The 20075-nt window shown below is 52.4% G+C and overlaps 1 protein-coding gene across 1 annotated transcript in view; it reads left to right on the top strand.

Annotated features, from left to right (window-relative positions):
* Dnmt3a (DNA methyltransferase 3 alpha) overlaps positions 1–20075 on the top strand; it is a 91452-nt gene that overhangs the window by 12400 nt on the left and 58977 nt on the right. The window contains exons 2-4 of the mRNA XM_040731028.1: positions 148–213; positions 261–387; positions 14132–14236. Coding sequence (XP_040586962.1) covers positions 148–213; positions 261–387; positions 14132–14236 — 298 coding nt within the window. The remainder of the gene's footprint in view (positions 1–147; positions 214–260; positions 388–14131; positions 14237–20075) is intronic.

Here is a 20075-nt window from a genome sequence, read left to right as displayed (position 1 = left end):
GGAGGTGGAGGCTGCCTCGGTTTCTCACACTCCGGCCGGCTGGCGAGACTGGGAGAAGAGAGGTCAGAGGCCAGGCTGGCCCTGGGCTGGACACTAGTCCTGGGAGGGACTGGGCTATGTCCCACTGACCAACTTCTCTTCTCACAGGCAGAGCCACCTGAAGGCCAGCACTGAGGCAGCACTGTTCCCGGGGCTCGACATCAGTATCGATGTGTAAGTCTTAGCTCTTGCTTACAAAGACCACGAGAACTCCGGCTCTGAAGCCCAGCAGCCCCACAGAGCCCTCAAAGCCCCGGCCTGCCTCCTGCTGCCCAGCTGCCAGCAATGCCCTCCAGCGGCCCCGGGGACACCAGCAACTCCGCTCTGGAGCGGGAGGATGATCGCAAGGTGAGCAACCTGCTTGGCTCTTTGGGGACCCTGTGGCTGGCGCCCCGAGAGGGAGAGGGGCTGCCCCCACACTATGAGAGGTTAAATTCTGAGGGGAGACAGGACCCTGAGCCCAGGTAGTCTGATTCCAGGACCTTAGCCATAGCCACTGTGGTCTTCGAACACAGGTGTTGAGGGGTCATCCTTGCAGGGGAGTCCCAAAAACCTGGATTTCTTCCTGGATGTGCTCTCTGCTACCTGTGAGGTGTCAGCCACTGTGCCTCTGTTGTTGGAGCTGCCTGTTTCCCCCTCGTATTCAGTAGCTTTCTGGGCACTACAGATATGAGGTGATCCGCCCACACAGACATTCACACACATGGCTGTGTTCAGATGTTCAGGAGCAAGTGACATCATCAACCATTGGAGATAATGATGTCACCACCCACCCAGGCTCCAAAGTGAGTGTCACTGGGTAACCCTTGATGTGGCTCTGGGCCATGGAACCAGTGACTTCTGTGTTCAGAGAACCATGAGTTCAGAGTCACCTTTCACCCTTTTACTGAACTCCAAGTTGGGATCAAGTCAGTAAAGGGGGATTTCATCAGGTGGGTGGGAATCCCTGGCGGGGCCACAAACTCCGACACTGGAGTCTGTCCCCTCTGTCAGTGTGTGAACTTCACTGTCCTGCCTCTCTGAGACTGGGAGAGGTGTGGAGTTTGTTCTTCTGACAAGGGATGTCCATATGGCTCAGGTGTGGGGTCTCTGAGCCCCCTGAGCAAGGGCAGCAGCTGGGAGCCCTCCACCCACACTTGGTTCCTTCCTGCCCTGCTAATCCTTAATGTGCGTTTCTGTGTTCTCGGTGTGTCCCATCCTTGTTCCTTTTGTCCCGGTGACAGCCCTTGAAACACGTGAGGTAAGGCAGATGGCCCTGGTCTATAGAAGGGGCTGCTGAGCTTGGTGGTAAGCCCAGGTGGGGCCTGGTCTCTTGCTGCCTGAATCTTACCTTACCATAACCACCCATAGTCTTGATGTAGACAAGAGTCCCACCCCCAGTATACACATGTACACATAGGTGTGCACACAGCAGGTCCAGGGGCCCAGCGTGCAACCCTGCACAGTGCTGCGTGCATGCGTGCGTGCGTGCGTGCGTGTGTGTGTGTGTGTGTGTGTGTGTGTGTGTGTGTGCTGACAAGGTGGGCTGGGTTCTTGGGAGCTCTCAGCTCACCCCTCCCCCTTCTGAACATAGTCTCCTGCCGTCCAAGCGGGCCTTAGGTGCCTTGTGCAGCAGAGGATGACCTTGAACTTCCGACCCTCCCACCTCCACCTCCTGAGTGCTGGGCCAGGCTTGTACCACCCTGACTGGCTTATGCAGTGTTCAAACCCAGCCCAGCGTGTTCTCAGCTACATCCCCGGCCCTCTAGACAATCCCTTCTAATCCAATGGGAAATGACTAGACAGCTAAGTTCCCTATAGGCCTGAATTCCTCTGGCTCTGAACTCGGGCAGTTCACTGACCCTGGCCATAGTGCTGGGGATACAGTCTCTTGGATCCTGTGCTATAGCTAATCCCCGCCTTGCCTTGGGCCTGCCTTTGTTTCTCTGCTAGATTGGGTGACCCTGAGCCTCCCCTGCTCTTATGGGTGCTGACAACCCGTCACACACTCTTCAGACACCCCTGCAGATGGGGCAGGCTCCTGCTGTCAGACTGTGCGCCCCACCCTGCACAGCAGCAAGGCAGGTGCTCTCTGTGTTGTGACAGTTCCGTGTGGAGCAGTGGAGGAGCACTGTCCAAGGAGTCAGAAGTCCCAGGTCCCAGCCCTGGGGCTGCCACTTACGGGAGATGTGACTGCAAGCCATCTGGGCCTGTGTTTACTCAGCTGGAAAATAGGGATAGTGACTCTAGCCTTGCCTGTCTTACAAAGTCAGATGAGGTCACGGGCAGGGAAGAGCCCTGCAGACAGCAAAGTCTGGTCCAATTATGAGGAATTACCATTGCTATTATTATCCACCCATAGTAACTGCTCTGGCTCGGGTGGCAACAAACACACACCCAGTCCTAGATCCTGGGACTGATAGAGCAGGCATGCTCACACACTGGCAGGGGCCATTATACCAAAGGATGACAGCAATCTGGACAGACAAAGACTGGGGCCTGGCCGGTCCTCCTTTCTAGCCACCAACACCCACAGCACATATGCTAGCTCACCTGGCACCCCTCCCTAGCACCCACGGACTGGCTCCAGCAGCACCACAGAGCCACCTGGTAAAGGCAGGTAGAGGCACTGACAATTGCCGTAATGGACCTTAAAAGCCAGCCTGGGGCAGGGACATTGTGTAGCTGCAAATGGGGTACATGGACTTTGCTCTATAGCCAAAGAGCCTACAGAGGTGCCATAGACACCTGGCACAATGGAGCCATCTGCTGAGCCGGAGGGGAGGGGTGAGGCTCCTGCTGGCTCCACCTGCCCGTCTAGCCTTATCCTTGCCGCCTCCAGATACCATTTGTGCCCCGCCTGGTTTTAGGCCTTGTGTTTGCCTTCCCTCTCCTGCTGGACACTTCCTTGGTTGCCCTCCTCTCGGGGACAGCCTGGTTATACTCGTGGGCTACAGTTTGCTGGGATTCCCAAACCAGCCACATCGGCATCCCCCTGCCAACGCGTGGGAACCGCAAGGTGCATGTCCCTGCCTGACCTACAGAGTTGAGAGCGCTGGGCAAGGGCCCCTGGGGGTCTGTCACCCACAGCCCAGGATTCCCCAGGGTCTGCAGTCGCATGAAGTAGGAGGAATGCCATGGATGGGAGCCAAAAGGCATCAGACTCCACCAGGGAGCCCAGGGCCAGGCAGGCGGAGTGCAGGTAGGCCGGCAGACAGAAGGGGCTGTGCACAGTGCCTCTGAGAGCTCACAGAGGGTCTATGGAAGTGAGCCCCATTCTTGCACCCTGCCATCCATGGGGTGGGGATTGCTGCCTGAGGAGACTGAGAGCAGAGGGCTGGTGGAGGGATTGGGGCCGTGCATTGGTGAATGGGTCTACAGCACCGGGCTAGGGCACAGAGACAAGCAGGGAGACAAGGAACTCAGGGGGAAATGGAAGTGTGTGCCGTCCCTGTGGAAGGAAGGAACAGGAACACTCAGGGGTTTCCTCAGACCTCCACATAGGCGTTGGAGCCAGCTGGGGTCTAGGCCCCAGGCCGTTTCCATGACCTCCATGCTGCCGTTTTCTCTGGCTTCAGATACTTTGATGGGCATGTCCTTTTTCAGCAACAATACTTTGTGGCCAAGATGCACTGAGCGTGCATCTGTACTCCGCCTGCATTATTTCATTTCTTACAGTTACCCCAAAGGCACAGAGGTTCTTACGATTTTCTCTTATTAAGGACTGAAGCTGAGAGATGGTCTGAAGTCTCCCAGGGTGCTCTTCAGGGTCCTCCCAGATAAAGGGGGTGGAGTGGACAGCAGCTTCCAGCTGTGATGCCCAGATGTGTTGCATGGGTTTCTCCTGCTGCAGGTCCAGGGGTACTTGTTTAGAATGAAAGTTGGGAGTATGTGTAGATCTTCCTTTGTGGATGTCAAAGACACTTCTGGTCCAGCCGGAGTGGACCCATGCACACACGGGTGTACACACACACACACACACACACACACACACACACACACACACACATGCACAGATCTTCCTCATTGAAGACGTGACTGTGGGCGTCTCAATTCTCTCATTCCCTCACTCTTTGGATGTATGGCTCTTTTTCTCCCCCCTCCAGCCCTGTCTTAGACTTCCCTACCTCTCGAGGGTCCCCTTGCACAGCTCAGCTGCACAGGTCTGCAGGATGAACCGGGTGGCTCTGGACTAGTGAAGAATAGGCGTAGGAGTGTATAAAGATGGTATGGCCGAGCCATGTCGGGCAGGCTGGGCCTCTGGCAGCTTGCCCCTCCTGCCCTTCCTGTTGTGGGGTGGAGGAGACTGCAATAGTACACATTTGGCCGGAGAGTTCAAAAGAATGCACATGAATGTTTGTGGGTGTGGATGTGCACGTGTGCACGGACTAAGACTAGGGATCTTTCCTTCCCTCCCTCCTCCAAGTACAGCCCAGACGCCTGGCAAGTACAGGGTTCCCTTGGCCCAGAGTTCACGGGCATCCTTGGTGAGATCCCTGCCAGCCTCCAATCCCAGTGCCTCATTTGAAGGCCCGCAGGTCTGCAGGAACATGGGGCATTCTGGGGGCTCTGCCTTTATTGCACTTAGATTCCCCTCCGTGCTCACTTAGGGTGGGCAGGTCATCAGAGGTTCCTCTGAAGAGCATCCCCAGAGGACTTTTGTGTTTTTATTTTTTATTTAAAAGATTGTTTTGGGGCAGGGTGTTGGTGGCACATACCTTTAATCCCAGCACTCATGAGGCAGAGACAGGCGGATCTCTGTGAGTTCGAGACCAACCTGGTCTACAAGAGCAAGTTTCAGGACAGCCTCCAAAGCCACAGAGAAACCCTGTGTCGAAAAAAAAAAGATTGTTTTTGGTGTTTTTCTTGCATGTGTGTCTGTATGAGAGTGTCAGATCTTCTGGAACTGCAGTTACAGATAGTTGTGAGCTGCTGTGTGGGTGCTGGGAACTGAACCCGGGTCCTCTGGAAGAGCAGCCAGTGCTCTTAAACTGCTGAGCCATCTCTCTAGCCCCCTTTATTTAAATTTTTAAAAATCATTTATTTTAAATTGTGTGTGTGTGTGTGTGTGTGTGTAGGTGTCTGTGGAGACTAGAGATGCTGGATCCTCTGGAGCTGGAGTTACAGGTGGTTGTGGGTTTTCCCGATATGGGTGCTGGGAATAGAACTTGGGTGCTCTTTAAAAAGCAATGCACACTTTTAACCACTAAACCATCTATCTCTCCAGCCCCTCACCCTCATCCCTCCCTGGAGGATTTTTAAATAGAGAAAAACTGTTTTTTTTTCCTTTCTACATTGTAATGGCATGCACATTTCTGCTTAGTGGGGTGATTGAATGCCTGGCACTTGGGCAGGCTTCTGATGTACATGGCTCACTAGACCTGACCAGGACCCAGGCTTTGACTTATATTGTCTAAAATTCTTTAGAGTTAGATGCTATGGAGCGTCAAGTTTAGCCATGTTGTCAGAAAGACCTTGGGTAGGTCAGCCAGGCCCTAGAGACAGACCTGGGTTTGCATCAGGACTTTCCTGTATGACTCAGCGGCAGGGTCAGCACCGGTCTGCCTGGGATGCTTCCGTGAAATGGCGCATGGGAGGGATTGATTAACTTAGGGACCTGCTACATAGTAAGCTAGCCTAATTGATCTAGATTTTGGGTAACTGTCATTTATCCCTCTGCTCATTGCCTCCATACCTATCAGCCGGCCTGTTCCTCTCTGGGGTGACTCCTCGGGGCTGTGAGGGAAGGGAGCCAGGTTGGGATGTGTTGAGTGTGGCCTGGAGTTCTCTCCGAGTCAGGCATGTGAAGAAAAACTGTTCTCCAGGTCTGCAGCCACAAAAGGCCTGGGGTCGCTGTGTGCGTGGGACAGAAGGGAATCCCAGGCAGGTGGCAGTGAGATCTTCTCCTGTCTGCTGTGCATAGCTCCAGGAGTCTCAGCGGGGGCTAAAGCCAGGACCACAGTCGCGTGGGTCCTTCCTGCTGTATATGATAAGGGGGATCCGAGCTCAGCCCTGTTAGGAAAGCAGCTTCCCTAGGGTAAGTGACTGCACTCAGCAATGTAGAGGGGACGTAGCAAGTGTCCCAGGAGAGGAAATGACCCCTCCTGCCCTGGCACTTGGCCTGGACCCAAGAGGCCTGGTTGTGCCTGTGGCTACCTTTGCAGAGTTACGGGACAGTTAAGGTGTCAACCATTAGTGTCTTACTTCACGGTATGGTGTGGCAAGTTATCCAGGCATCTCCTTTATACACAGTTGTTCATAGTAACCTGGCCTGCTGCCTTTATCCCCATTCTACAGGTGGGAACAGAGGAGGCTAGGGAACTTGGCAAAGGTCAGGTGGCTGCAGAGACTCACTCACTCCTTCTGAAAATCAGGACACGTTCAGAGCCTTGGTGGGCAGCCGAAGGAGCAGGCTTTGTGCCTGCAGAGCAGAGGGACCCTCCGCTCTAACCCTCCGTGTAGCACCAGCCACAGGCCTGCTTCTATGTCATCTCTTGCTCGAGACAGTTCCATTTGTATCCAGTACACAGTAGGTCCTTAGTGGACATTTTCGCCTGCTGGTGTGTATGTGGGACGAGACACAGCCCACTGTGTTTGTGTTTGTTTCAGAATTAGGTGAGGCAGGCGGCTTTTGGAGGCAGGATGGATAAACTATTTCTAACCCTTTCACATTTATGAAGCACCTGCTATGTACAAATACCCATGATCCATAGGGGATCCCAAAGGGACACTAAGACATGGTTCCTGTCTCTGGGGATATGATCACCAAATAAATGTTTGCCAATGGAGGGCTGGTGAGCTTTCAGAGATAACTGTGGAAGTGTCTCCAGCAATTCACGGTATTCCCAGGTCCTCACCCTCTGTGTAGCAAGAACCACCTGTGTAAGGGGACAGGCATGTCCGAGTGTGAATGTGTGCATGTGAGAACTCTGCGTGTTTTGTACAGGTCTGTGTCACCCTGCTTAGGACTCCTGATAGGGTGCCTGGCGGCCCCAGGAGGCTTCACCTCCTGCCGAGGACAATTCTTTCATCGAATTCCACGGCCACAGACGCCCCTGGGAGACCAGTCAGCTGGCAAAGCCTATATACATGCTTATTGTCCAGGGAGGCCTGGGCAGGTAGTTGGCTAGATCTGTCGAGTTCGTCCCCTTGACTCAAACACCAACTCCAGGTATCTGGTCAGCAGACTCTGGGCCGGTGGAGTTTGGTCTAAGCACTGATGGGAACATGGGTGTCTTTCTGTTTTGAGAAAGGGCTTTCAGCAAAATACCTCTTGGTGGCCAAGGACACCTGTGTCTAGGCATGGAGAGGCAAGCATGAGTAAGTGTGTACGCACGTGTGCCAGGGATTACCAGGTATGCTGCCAGTGTGCATTGTGTTTGCACTCTGTGCTTGCACATGAGTGTGCAGAACATGGCATAGGGGTATATAGTGGCAGCTACATTGGAAAGACCCACAGGCTGGGAGTGAGACGGTGGAGCCATTTGTTTTGAAGGCCTTCTCGCCTGCCTCTGCCTTCCAAGAATCTCATAGTCTCTCTGAGCTTCAGTTTACTATCCGTGTCATGGAAAAACGGGATACCCACTCTGGTTCCTATAAATAAGAATAAAATGAAACAGACCCTGACGTGGTAGTGCTGGCCTATAGTCCCAGTACTCAGGAGGTGGAGGCAGGAGAATCAGAAGTTCAAGGCCAACCTCAGGTACTTGAGAGCCTGTTTGAAAACCCAGCAACAAAAAAGAGTTGATTCTGCTGTCTGTACAAATGTGAGTGATTATCGTTGGCATAGCCAGACTTGTCAGAGGGCAAAGTTGTGTGTGGCTTAAAATAACCCACGCAGTGAGCTGTGCAAAAAGGTAGGTCCCATCAGAGCCTCAGAAGTTTAGAGAGAGGCTGGTAGGAGCCACTTAATCTAACAGGTCCCCCTTGCTGAAGGGTGTAAGGGCTTCTAGAGCTGGAAAGTGACAATTGTGTTTAAGGTATGGAAGATATATTTTGGTTTGGGGGTTGTGGCACATGCCTGTAACCCTGACACTTGGGAGTGGAAGGCAGTGGGATCATGAACTCACGGACAGTGAGTCACACCCTGCGGGCCTTCCTCAATAGCATACGAAAAAGAACACAGGTGTGGTGGTTCATGCTTATTATCAGCACTTGAGAGGGTGAGGCAGGAGGACCGTTGTAAGTTTGAGGCCAGCCTAGGCTACATAATGAGTTTTAGACCAGTTTCTGACTGTGGAGACAAAGATCTGTGTGACTCTGGAGCCCTGTGACTGTGGATTTACCCAGGTCTGTAGGTTTGTGTGTGTGCCTTATTTGTGGACTCTCTTATTTGCTATGTGATAGTCACTCAGCCAAGATTTCCAGTGTCTGTCTTGTGTTGGGCACATCGGTTTAGACTTTTATTCCTTTCTGTTTTGGGTTTTAGAAACAGGCTCTCAAGTACTCTAGGCTAGCCTAGAACTTCTGGTCCTCTTGCCCCCACCTCCCAAGGAGGCCAAGCACAGTAGTGCATGCCTAGATCCTAGCACTGGGAGGCTGAGGCAGGAGGATTGCAAATTTGAGACCTGCCTGAAATTCACAATGAGACTCTGCCTCTAAAACCAAAAATAAACAACAGCCCTGGTTGCCTCCTTCAAGATCATAGCCTAGTCAGCATGATGCCACAGTTGGACTCCTGGGTAGGGGGCAAGAGGAGGAGGACCAGGGGAAGCAAGCCCAAAAGCGAGACTGGGAAGCCTTCAGGAAAGGTGGCTTAGGTGGGAGGAACAGCTATGTGGAGACGCCTGGGGGGGGCAGCTGCTCTTGCACCTGCTGTCCATGTGGGGTCCTGAGATGGAGGGGAGACACAAGCGTCCCAGCGAAAGCCCAGGGAACCTTTGCAAGAACTAGGATCTGGGTTTGATCCTGCAGGCCCCTGGGGTTCCCCTCAGAGAAGGTTTAAGCCCTATAGAATGACATAATCCACCTTGCAATTTGGAAAATTCTGGGAGCCCCAGCATCCGCATAGCTCACCATAGCAACAGCTGCAGCCAGATTTTGGGCTCTGTCTGCTTGTGAGTGATGGCTGCACATGGAGGGGAGGGAGCTGGGATTTGCTGGAGGCCAGGAGGGGTGGAGGTGGGGTGCTGGGGACGCTGGCCTGTGTGAAACATTCTAGTCAGGCTATATGGGAGCAGGAGGAAGTGAGCAGTTCCCCAGTGACTGTCACGTGCAGTATTCATCTGTCCTCTTACGTATTGCTCATGCTGTCACTGTGAAGTAAGTATGGTCCCCATTTTACGGAAGAGGAAAGCAAGCTGCAGAGATGGCACATGCGGTGACTAGTAAAACAGAACACAGCGGAAGTCCCTGCTCGCCCAGCCCTGCTCTTTCCAACCCCCTGCTCATCTGCAATTTCTGCCCACCCCCCAACAGCTCTTGAGTCTCCTAACCTGACAGATGGGGAGGCCAACCTGCACGCTAGTCTCCTCCACGTGCTCTGGTTACTGGGGCTCAGATCCTCGCATTTCAATGTTAGAGATGCCCCTTCAGCCAGCGCTGCTTGCAGATTTGAGAAGCACAGCCCACATTCCTCTGCGTAACCCATCGGCACAGACACTGTTTTAAACAGGCCCCTGGCAGATGGGAGAATAAGCCCCTTGATACACATCCCTAGAGTCACAGGGTGCATGGCCCGGGCCATCTGTTCACCCCACTCGGTGTATCAGCCTCCTGCCTGGTGACATGAGCCACAGGCGGGCGGGCCTAGAGCAGAAAGCACACCCTCCATTTTACAATACTGTGTTGGTAGCTTGCTTTCCATGGAGCTGTACTTCTGAGCCACACGAGAAGGTGGGCGCCAACCCTGGATGGGGATGGGGGGGCAGTCTACACACACCTTGCTAAATGCTGGGCCTGGCACACAGCTCCCTGCCTGATACTCTCCAGGTTCTGGAGAGGTGGCCCCTTCTTCCTGGGCTGGGTTACCTTGAATTGAATCCGGCAGGGACAGTAGTGTGCTGAGTGTGTGTAGCGTGCCTGGACAGCTTGTGTGGAGTGAAGCAGGGGCCCACAGCCGTAAGGCCTAGTGTTCACTGTTGGAGACCCTTTCCCTGGGAGTCAGGAGGACAGGGGTGGGGCTGTACCGAAAGGCCAGTGTCTTTGGTTTGGTTCAGTTTCCTTTTTTGTCTTGGTCAAGGTCTCTGATGGTTTTGAAGTCTCCATTTAGCCAAGGGTAACCTTAAGATCTTCCGCTTCTGCCTCCCGAGTGCTGGGGATATGGGCATATACCACCACACTTGGTTCGTGCAGTCCTGGGGACCCGGTCCACAGTTTCAAGCATGCTAGGCAAGTCTTCAACTAGTCGAGCCCAAGTGGTTTTGTTCTCTGGTCATCGCTATGTGGTGGCCATCTTTTCTTTTTCCTGATTAAAGACCAGATTGGCTTTTACTCTTGGATTTTCCCAGTGAAATCTAGAAGGTCAAATCCCAAACAAGTAACTAGTAAATGTAGTTTACTAAAGAAATAGTTAAAATCCTAGGTAGTCTAGTTCTTGTAGGATCTGTCCTAGACTCTGAAGTAGAAACAGTTAATGACACTGACATTGGCCCAGCCATTTGTTCTCTTTAGAAACCCGAGAGGCGGGCAGAATGACCCTGTTCTCACCCCATCTTGTGAGTGAAGGGGCCGAGGTCCTGTGCCGTCTCTACGACCTCTTCATGGTTTTATGAAGATAGAAACAAACTGTGGTAGAATCAAACCAAAAGCAATATCTCACTCCCAAAGTTGCCATCCCATGGTGACCCTCACACTCTGACCTGCATGGGTTGGATTTGATCTGTGTGTCCCCAATAGTCCTTTCTTGCTGGGGCATCCTTAGGACCCTGGGAGACAGCTCGAGCCAACAGCCTGGCTTCCTTTGGGGATGTGTTCTTGGGCTACTCCTGGCAGGTCCTTTGAGATCCTCCTGGGTCCCCCCTAGCATCACCTTTTCTTTGTCAGCCTCTCCTAAAAGGAGCCCCCAGAGAACAGTGGTCCTGAAGCCATTCTCTCCCTCCACATTGGGGCCTCCTCTGCTTGCTGGCTCGCCCTGGAGAACCTTTATGGCTGGACTCGTTACCTGGTCCTCTTCAGCCCTTCTCCAACCCCTTGTCCTCATGCCATTCTTCATTGCCCAGTGACGGTGCTGGGCAGCTCTGATGACCCCTAGCCAAACCTCCTTGACCTCATTGCATCTGGTCTCTTGCCTAGCATCCGCCCTTCCTTGATCCTACAGTGCATTGGACACCTCGTCTGTGCCTCTGTCTGTTGTGTCTCCTTTGCAAGCTGGACTGTCCCCACCAGTGGGTGCCGAGGTATGCCTGTCTGTCACCTCCACTCACATCTCTTCAGAGGGCTATTAGAGCTTGAGTGTGATTGTCTACCTCCAAGACATGCCTTGAGTAGATGGATGGATGGGCAAATGGGCAAAAAGGCCAGTGATGCTCTTGCTGACATCAGGTGCCTGTGATTGGCCACAGTAGGTCTTCATTGCATGCCCTACCAATACCTGGAAATTAATGTGGTGAACCACAGACTATTTTGAAATCACAGAAAGTGAAAGTTGAGTGGGATGTGGAGGGCCATCTCAAATCTCCAGGAAACCTGGGTGCCCTCGCCTTCTCTGTCCATGGTACTACTGTCTGCGCTTGGCAGCTCCTGTGAGATCTGCAAAGCTACTAATATCATGTGGGGCTCGGGGAGCAGCCTGCTACCCTTCAGTGGGGTCCAGGGCACGTTCCCCTTCCCCAACATAGCTCCTGCCAGAGGTTAGTCATGCTGGAGTCTGCTGAGTCAAAAGGGACTTGTGGGTGGTTTGTGGCCAGGCTGGAGCAGTGAGGCAGGACTTTCTAGGTATGAGATTCTGTCCCAGGACGTAAAGCCCAGAGGTTTCAATCCTGAGAAGATTCTGAAGAATAGGAACGAAGCAAACAGAACTCAGTGAATGAGAAGGATCAAGGGGTGCCATAGTCTCCAAGACACTTCTGTGGAGTGATGGCGCATAGGTGCAGGGCTACATGGTCCAGGCTCCAGCGTAGAGATGTGTACAGTCTAAATGAAGTTCCTGCGTTCTACACAGGGCTGCAATTCAAGTACTTCATACACTTTGAACAGCATCACTAAATTGACTGTTTCTTTTCGTGTTATTTTGTTTTCGATAAAGATTCATTAAATAGCCTGCTCCTTGAATGTTTGTACCAGTGTAGATTTTTTTCTTCATGTAAATAAAACCTACTGTGGTCTGGGATTATGGCTCAGTAGTAGAACACTTACCTAGCAGATAGGAAGCCTTGGGTTCAGTACCTAACACCCAAACCAAAGAGACTCAGAAATAATTGCATTACCAGAACCTTGTGATGTGGCTTTGTAATTAGGGGCTGGAGAGGAGATGGCTCAGAGGGTGAAGTTCTTGTTATGCAAACATGAGGATCCAAGATCAGGGTCCCCAGCACCCACATAAATGCTGAGTGAGGGGGTACATGTCTGTGACACCAGTGCTGGGCAGACATAGTCAGGAAGACCCTGGTGTCTGCCAGCCATTTTAGCTAGGTCATTGAGTTAAGTGAGAAAACCCTGTCTCAAAAGGTAAAGTTTAGGGTTGGCAATATAGTTCAGTGGATGAGTCACTTTGCCCAAAGCCTGGTCTCCTGCGTTCAACTCCCAAGACCCACATGGTAGAGCCATCTGAGAGGCCTCTGACCTGGTGCACACTATGGACACGTTTGTACAGGCGCATACACACAAATAATATATGGAGTAACTTTCTGTTTTGCTTTTTTTTCAAGACAGGGTTTCTCTCTGCAGTCCTGACAGTCCTGGAGCTCACTCTGTAGACCAGGCTAGCCTCAAACTCACAGAGGTCCACCTGCCTCTGTCTCCCAAGTGCTGAGATTAAAGGCGTGCGCCACCACCACCTGACCCTATATATAATAGCTCTTGGATTATTTTTTAAAAGGTGGAGAGCAATTGAAGAAAACACCTAAGGTTTCCACACACGTGCATATACATATATCCATGCATCTACACACAAAGAAAACACCTAAGGTTTCCACACATGTGCATATACATGTATCCATGCATCTACACACAAAGAAAACACCTAAGGTTTCCACACACGTGCATATACATGTATCCATGCATCTACACACAAAGAAAACACCTAAGGTTTCCACACACGTGCATATACATGTATCCATGCATCTACACACAAAGAAAACACCTAAGGTTTCCACACGTGCATATACATGTATCCATGCATCTACACACAAAGAAAACACCTAAGGTTTCCACACACGTGCATATACATGTATCCATGCATCTACACACAAAGAAAAAGGGTGCAGTTAAAGCCAAGGATGGTGGTTCATGCCCAGTATCCAGAGATGGAGGTAGTAGTTTAGGGTTATCTTTGGCTACATAGGGAGTTTGAACCTAGTCTGAGCTAAATGAGATCCTGTCTTAAAAATCAAAAAGAAGCCGGGTGGTAGTGGCACACTTTCAATCCCAGCACTTGGGAGGCAGAGGAAGGGTTATCTCTGAGCTCGAGGCCAGCCTGGTCTACACAGTGAGTTTCAGGTCAGCCAGGGCTACACAGAGAAACCCTGTTGGAAAAAAAATCAAAGACGCTGAGCACGAGGCAAACACCTTTAACCCTGGTACTTGGGAGGCAGAAGCAGATGGTTTCTTTTGAGGCCTGGCCTACAATGCAGGTTCAGGGTCATCTAGGGTTATATAGTGAGACCCTATCCTAAAAAAAATAAAATTCAAAGCCAGGCAGTGGTGATGCACACCCTTAACTCCAGCACACAGAGGATCTCTGTGAGTTCGAGGCCAGCCTGGTCTACAGAGCGAGTTCCAGGACAGGCTCCAAAGCCACAGAGAAACCCTGTCTCAAAAGAACAAAAACAAAACAAAAAATCCAAAACACACACACACACACACACACACACACACACACACACACACACACACACCATGGCACAGGACGTGTGACTGTTGTGGACAGGCGGAGGCCAGTGCCAGTCCAGCTAGTCTGGCGCTCAGTGCCTCTTGGGTCAGCTCTGGCTTACGGGGGGTGTGTCTGTGCCCACAGGAAGGAGAGGAACAGGAGGAGAATCGTGGCAAGGAAGAGCGTCAGGAACCCAGCACCACGACCCGGAAGGTGGGGAGGCCTGGCCGGAAGCGCAAGCACCCGCCGGTGAGTGTTCTCTCTCACGTGACCCACGCCTGAGCCGTGGACAGCAGTGATGCGTGTCTGAGGCGTTGGGGGATATTAAGGCCATGAGGCTCCTTTGAACGCTCCCTGTTTCCTCCAGCTTTGAACTGGAGGCCGGGGAGCTTGGCTGGTGGGTGTGGGGACTAGGATTTCAACCCGGCTCTGACCCGACTTCCCTTAGTTAGGGCCCCTCAGGCCGTCCACTAGCCATGGTCCTCCTCCCAGGAGGGGAACTTGCAGGAAGGCACCGGGGTCAGAGCCTGGTTCCAGAGAAAGGAAGACATGCTGCGTTTGTGCAAGAGAGGTGCAGGGCCTGCTCACGCCTGCAAGGTGGAGGCGGGGCGGGGCGGGGCGGGCAGGGCGGTGCACTGGCCCACGAGCTCCTGCTCCAGGGAGCCATGCGGCTGGGCCAGGTCCTGGGAAGCTGGGCCAACTCAAGATGGAGAGAGCTGGGGGTGTGGCGAAGCTGTGGGCTGGAGGAGCGTGCCTAACCTCGGTGGATAATTAGTTCCCAGCAGAAGGCCAGCTGGTTCCTTTCTCCTAGCCCTTCCAGCAGAGATTGGTAAACTCTCGGAGGCCGAGGGGGAGCAGCAGCTCCGGATTGGTAACTCAGGGCTGCAGGGCTGCAGGGCAGGGAGCAGGGAGCAGCAGCCGGGTAGGAAGATGGGTTCAGGGAGGCCAGAGGCCTGGGTACAGTGTCCAGTCGCTTGCTGTAGAAGGAAGGGAGTGAAGTCAGGTAACTAGCTGGTAAGTCATTTAGAACATTTTAATAATAAAGCACACAGGGGTATTTTATGGCCTGTAAGGAAAAACTCACTTGACAGTGGAAGGATGAGAGGAGAGTTCAGAATTTCCGGTTTGGAGCAGGCTGCGCTGGCAGATGCCCTGGGTGCGCTTCCTGTCCCTTTCGCCCAAGAGCACCGTGAGGGCTGAGGGTGCCTGAAGAGGGGCCTGCCCTATTTGACCGCAGGCACATCCTTGCCCCCCTGAGGCGCCTCAGCCCTAATCTGCAGAGCAAATGTCTCCTCTCGAATTGCTGAGGAGCCAGAGCCACCACCTGTAACAAATAGAGCCACTGACCCTTTGACTCCAATTTGTCGGTCTAGAATCAAAAGGAAGGCACAGCGCTGAGAGCGGCGAGAGTCTGGGGTCAGAGGATATAAGGAAATGACTCGTGGAATGGGGACTGGGAGGGAGTCATCCTACCCATGCCTGGATCCCGCTTCAGTGCAGAAAGGAAAAATACCATCTTCGGAGCCCAGCAGACCTGGGTTCAAATATCGGCTTCACAATTAACTGACCGTCTTTTTGAGCTTGAATAAGTCACTGAGAAGCGCAGGCAGGATGCCTTCCTTCTAGAATGCTGCGACAGCAAGGTGAATTCAGCTGGTGTTGAGCAAGGCACCCAGGCAATCGCTGTTTGACAGGAGAAAGAATTCCTATGTTTGGTGCTCCTGAGCTATGTGACGTTGTGCAGTTACTTAACTCCTGACCACTTCCTCATTGGTGACAGGGCTGCTGTGAACACCTGTCCTGTGTCCTTCCAGGGGCGTGTGCAAGCAGCAAAGTCAGGCCCAAATGCTGGCCAGATAATTTCAGCGGCCAGTGTCCACACACCAGGGTGCAGACCTTTGGGGTGGGCTCCATCCCTGACCTCTGGGCAGCCCCCATGGGAGGCATCGTGTGGACATGGTCCAGCCTGTGTCCTGGGTGACACCACAACCACCTGCAGGCAGAGGAGAGGCCCCTGGGAGAGCTGGTGCTGACTGAGGAGTTTGCGTGAGGTAAATGCTGGAAGGGAGCCTTGTGATCTGGGAATGTGGCTTGGTTGCTAGCATGTGTGAATCCCTGGGTTTGATCCAGTACCATGTAATACTGGCAGCACATATCTGTAATCTTAGTATTTGGTGTGGAGGTTCAAGGTCATCCTCAGATAGATAGTGAGTTTGAAGACAGCCTTGGCTACGAGACCCTGTCTAAAACATTAAATTTTTTAAAAAAATTCCCAGGTGGTGTGACGGTCACAGCTTTAATCCCAGCACTTGGGAAGCAGAGCCAGGCTGATCTCTGCGTGGTCTACAGAGTGAGTTCCAGGACAGCTAGAACTGTTCTATAGAGAAACCTTATCGCGGAAAACAGAACAAAATTGTAAGGGGCTGGAGAGTTGGCCTAGCAGTTTGGAGCGTTTGTTGCTCCTGCAGACGACCCCGGGTTTCACTCCCAGGACCCACATGGTGGGTCACAACCGTCCACAGCTCCAGTGCCAGGAGATGTGGTGACCTTCAAGGGCACCAGGCTGGAATGTGGAACACAGACACACAAGCAGGCAAAACACTCAGACATTTAAAAACAAATTTTAAGGGACGCCTCTTACATTGGAGGGAACAAAGAAAGGCAGCTCAGAAAATGCAGTTTTTACTGGGAGACTGCCTGGGGATGTTTCCGGTTCCTGCCAGCTGCTGATGGCCTGGCTCTCCTGGGACAGGTGTGATCCTGGCGTCTTCCTCTCTCCGGGGTCCCTATCTCCTTCTCAGCAGGAGCTCTGCAGGCTTCTCTGGGATGCACCGCAGCTGTGGCCCTGGGGCCAGATTCCCAAGGAGTGTTAGAGACCTAGTTTGTCTCCAGGAAGCCTGTTGAGGGCAGGGTGGGAGAGGAGGGGAGGCGGAGGAACCAGGGAGAGCGTGGCCGACAAGGAGGACTCCTCTGTGCTAGCTTTACCATGCAACACTGCAGAGGTTCAAGTACACCAAGTGTTCCTCCTCAGCCCCAAGATTAAGCACCCTTGGCTTCCTCCTCAATTTGTCCCCAAGCCTGTCCAACTTTTCCATTCTCAGATATCTGTCCTTGGGTGCTGCTGTGTCAGTCCCCTAGCCAGGGATGCCCAGGCTATCTCACTTTGCAGAATACCCCCACTCCCTCTTTCCCTTCACGTGGGAAGAAGGAATTTATCTCCCAGTCTAGTGCTCTGGAGAGGAGAGGCATAGTCGCATTAATATACTGCTTGGCAGGTCTCTGTTCTTGAGACTCTAGGGCAGTGGTTCAAACCTTCCCAGTTCTATGACCTTTTCATACAGTTCCTCAGGCCGTGGTGACCTCCCAACCATAAGATTATTCTCATTACTACTTCATAATTGCAGTTTTGTCTCTCTTGTGAATGTTAATGTAAATACCTGTGTTTTCCAATGGTCTTAGGAAATCCTGTGGAAGGGTCAGTTGACTCCCAAAGGGGTCCCGACCCACATGTTGAGAACCATTGCTCTAGGGGCTCCATTTCTCTTTCTCCCCACCACACCCCCTTTTCTTTCACAGGGCCTCACTGTGTAGCCCCGTCTGACCTGGACCTCACTATACAAACCAGGCTGGCCTTCTGGAGTACTGGAATTAAAGGTGTGTGGTGTGCGCCACCAAGCCCAGCAAGGTGTGAGCTGCCATTGGGTTCTGGAATCTGGGTCCTGTGGAAGAGCAGCAAGTACTCTTAATGGCTGAGCCATCTGTCCCACCCTAGGACACCATTTTTATTGTTGTTTTTTCGAGACAGGGTTTCTCTGTGGCTTTGGAGGCTGTCCTGGAACTCGCTCTTGTAGACCAGGCTGGCCTCGAACTCACAGAGATCCGCCTGCCACTGCCTCCCAAGTGCTGGGATTAAAGGTCCAGCAGATTCTATTTCTTATGGGACAGGATCCAGAACACTGTCCTGACTTTCCAGTTCCTTAGTCACTACCCTGCCCCCCACTCCCACTAGTGCCCAGCACTCACCCCCTTGGACAGAAGAACCCAGCTCAGGTCCCTGCTGCTCCAGAATACCCGGGTTCCTTCTCCCCACTTGAGCCCTTTCATGGCGCTACTCGCCCTCTCCCTTGGAGCCACACCCCGTCAAGCCTTATTGAAAATGAAACCTAGGACCAGGGAGGCAGTTCAGCAAGCAAAGGTACTTGTACTCGCTGCACGTAGCTGGCGAGTTCAGTCCCCGGAACCCCTGAAAAGGAAGAGAGAGAACTGACTCCACAGAGTTGTCCTGGGGTCTCCACACCCATGCTGTGGCATGTGCACACCCCTGTATAATACACACACACGCATACACACATAATTAAATTTTAACTGAAAACTAAAATAAGTAAAAGAAAAGAAAAACAAAAAAACTAAGCCCGGTTTGGCCCCTCTAGATGGTTAAGTCCCTTCTGGTTGCAAAATCAATACTGGTGAACTAGAAACCAGACGACTACTTCTAGCAAAGGTTGGATCGCAGTGGTCTGCAGACCTCACTCCCAGAAGTGTGGCTGCTGCTTGTCCTCAGAGAGCTCCAGAATTAGCATCGAGGAGCTTAAGGTTTCCAAACTGCAAGTTAATTTATTTACCTATTTACATACTTACTCAGTGGTACCCAAACCTAGTTTACACATCTTCTTCACCAAGCCCCTGAGCCACGCCCCCAGCCCTAGAAACTACCTTCCTCCTCCTCCTCCCTACCCCCTCCACCCACCCTTTCTTTAGTTGAATTGTATTACTATCACATCCATGCATCTGTTTTTGTTTTTATAGTGATATGACTTCTTAGCAAATAGAGAACTTAATATCCAGCCCCACCTCAGCACCCGCAATCCACACCCCAAATCTTGGGTTGGCCTTTAACCCCAGATGAGGAAAGCTTGTCCCTCCACTGGTTTAGTTTTGGTTTGGAGGGTTGGGGGTTTTGTTCGGTTGTGGTGGCAGGGAACTTGCTAAGCATCCGAGGCAGGCCTTAATCGACTGATTCTTCTGCCTCCACCATCTCTCAGGTGCTGCCACCACGTCTAGCTGGTTTTGGGTGTGTATCGACTGTGTCAGCAGTCTGACTTGGTAGCCATGGCTGCCCTCCTGCCACTTGACGCCATTGGTTTGACCCTTGGTACCATCTCTTCTGCATGGCTTCCAAGTGTAGCTCATTTCTTCACCCCACCTCCGAGGACCAAGAACAATGGCCAATAATAGCACAGTGCTTTGTTGCCTGCGAACACTTTGAAGGCTTACCTCAGGGTATCTGGATAACATGCGCACACATATGCACATGCACAAACCAATCACAAGAATTAGAAGTTTCATCACTACTGCGAAGCCCAGGAACCTGGGGCTCCAGTGGCTCTTATTTAAGTTGATATGTGAACGCAGGACTGTTTGAAAACGTGTGCAAACTGTTCCAGAAAACAAACATACAAAGAGAGCTGAGGTCAGGGGCGTAGTGCATTTGGTAACGTGCAGTTGGTAGAGTGCTTGCAGGGCACGCACAAGGCGCGGGTTTGATTCTCAGCACTGCATAAGCACGCCTGTAATGGCAGCTCCTGAGACACGGAGGGTCAGAAGTTCAAGGTCATCCTTAGCTAGAATCACATTCAAGGCTAGCCTGGGCCAAATGAGACCCTGTCAAAATAAAATAAAATAAAAAACACCAGGAAAGGAAATAGAATTGAGGGAGGAGTTTGACGCAAATCGCAGGAATCCAGGTGTAATTGGGGGAGCCAGAGTGGCCCAAAAACTGGGAAGCAAGCCTGCTTCAAAGTAGGCACTGGCAGCTTTGCACTGGTGAAAGCCAAGATAGTGCCGGCAACAGGAAACAGGAAGCCAGCTGCTGGCTAGGAGGGGCTTAGGAAGGGAGCTGGCACCTGAGCCGGGGCCTGTGGGCTGGCCAGTGCCCATGTGGGGGAGGAGACCAGCATGGGAAGCCAGGCCTCGTGTGTGTGTGTGTGTGTGTGTGTGTGTGTGTGTGTGTGTGTGTGTGCGCACGCGCGCGCGCGCGCGCGTGTCCCAGTGGAAAGGAGGGCCATTTCCCTGTTCAGCAGCTCCTGAA

The sequence above is a fragment of the Mesocricetus auratus genome, unplaced genomic scaffold (genome assembly GCF_017639785.1).
Source record: "Mesocricetus auratus isolate SY011 unplaced genomic scaffold, BCM_Maur_2.0 Super-Scaffold_100024, whole genome shotgun sequence".
Classification (NCBI taxonomy): Eukaryota; Metazoa; Chordata; class Mammalia; order Rodentia; family Cricetidae; genus Mesocricetus; species Mesocricetus auratus.
Note: the sequence above shows the minus strand (reverse complement) of the source record. Positions and strands in the feature narration are given on the sequence as shown.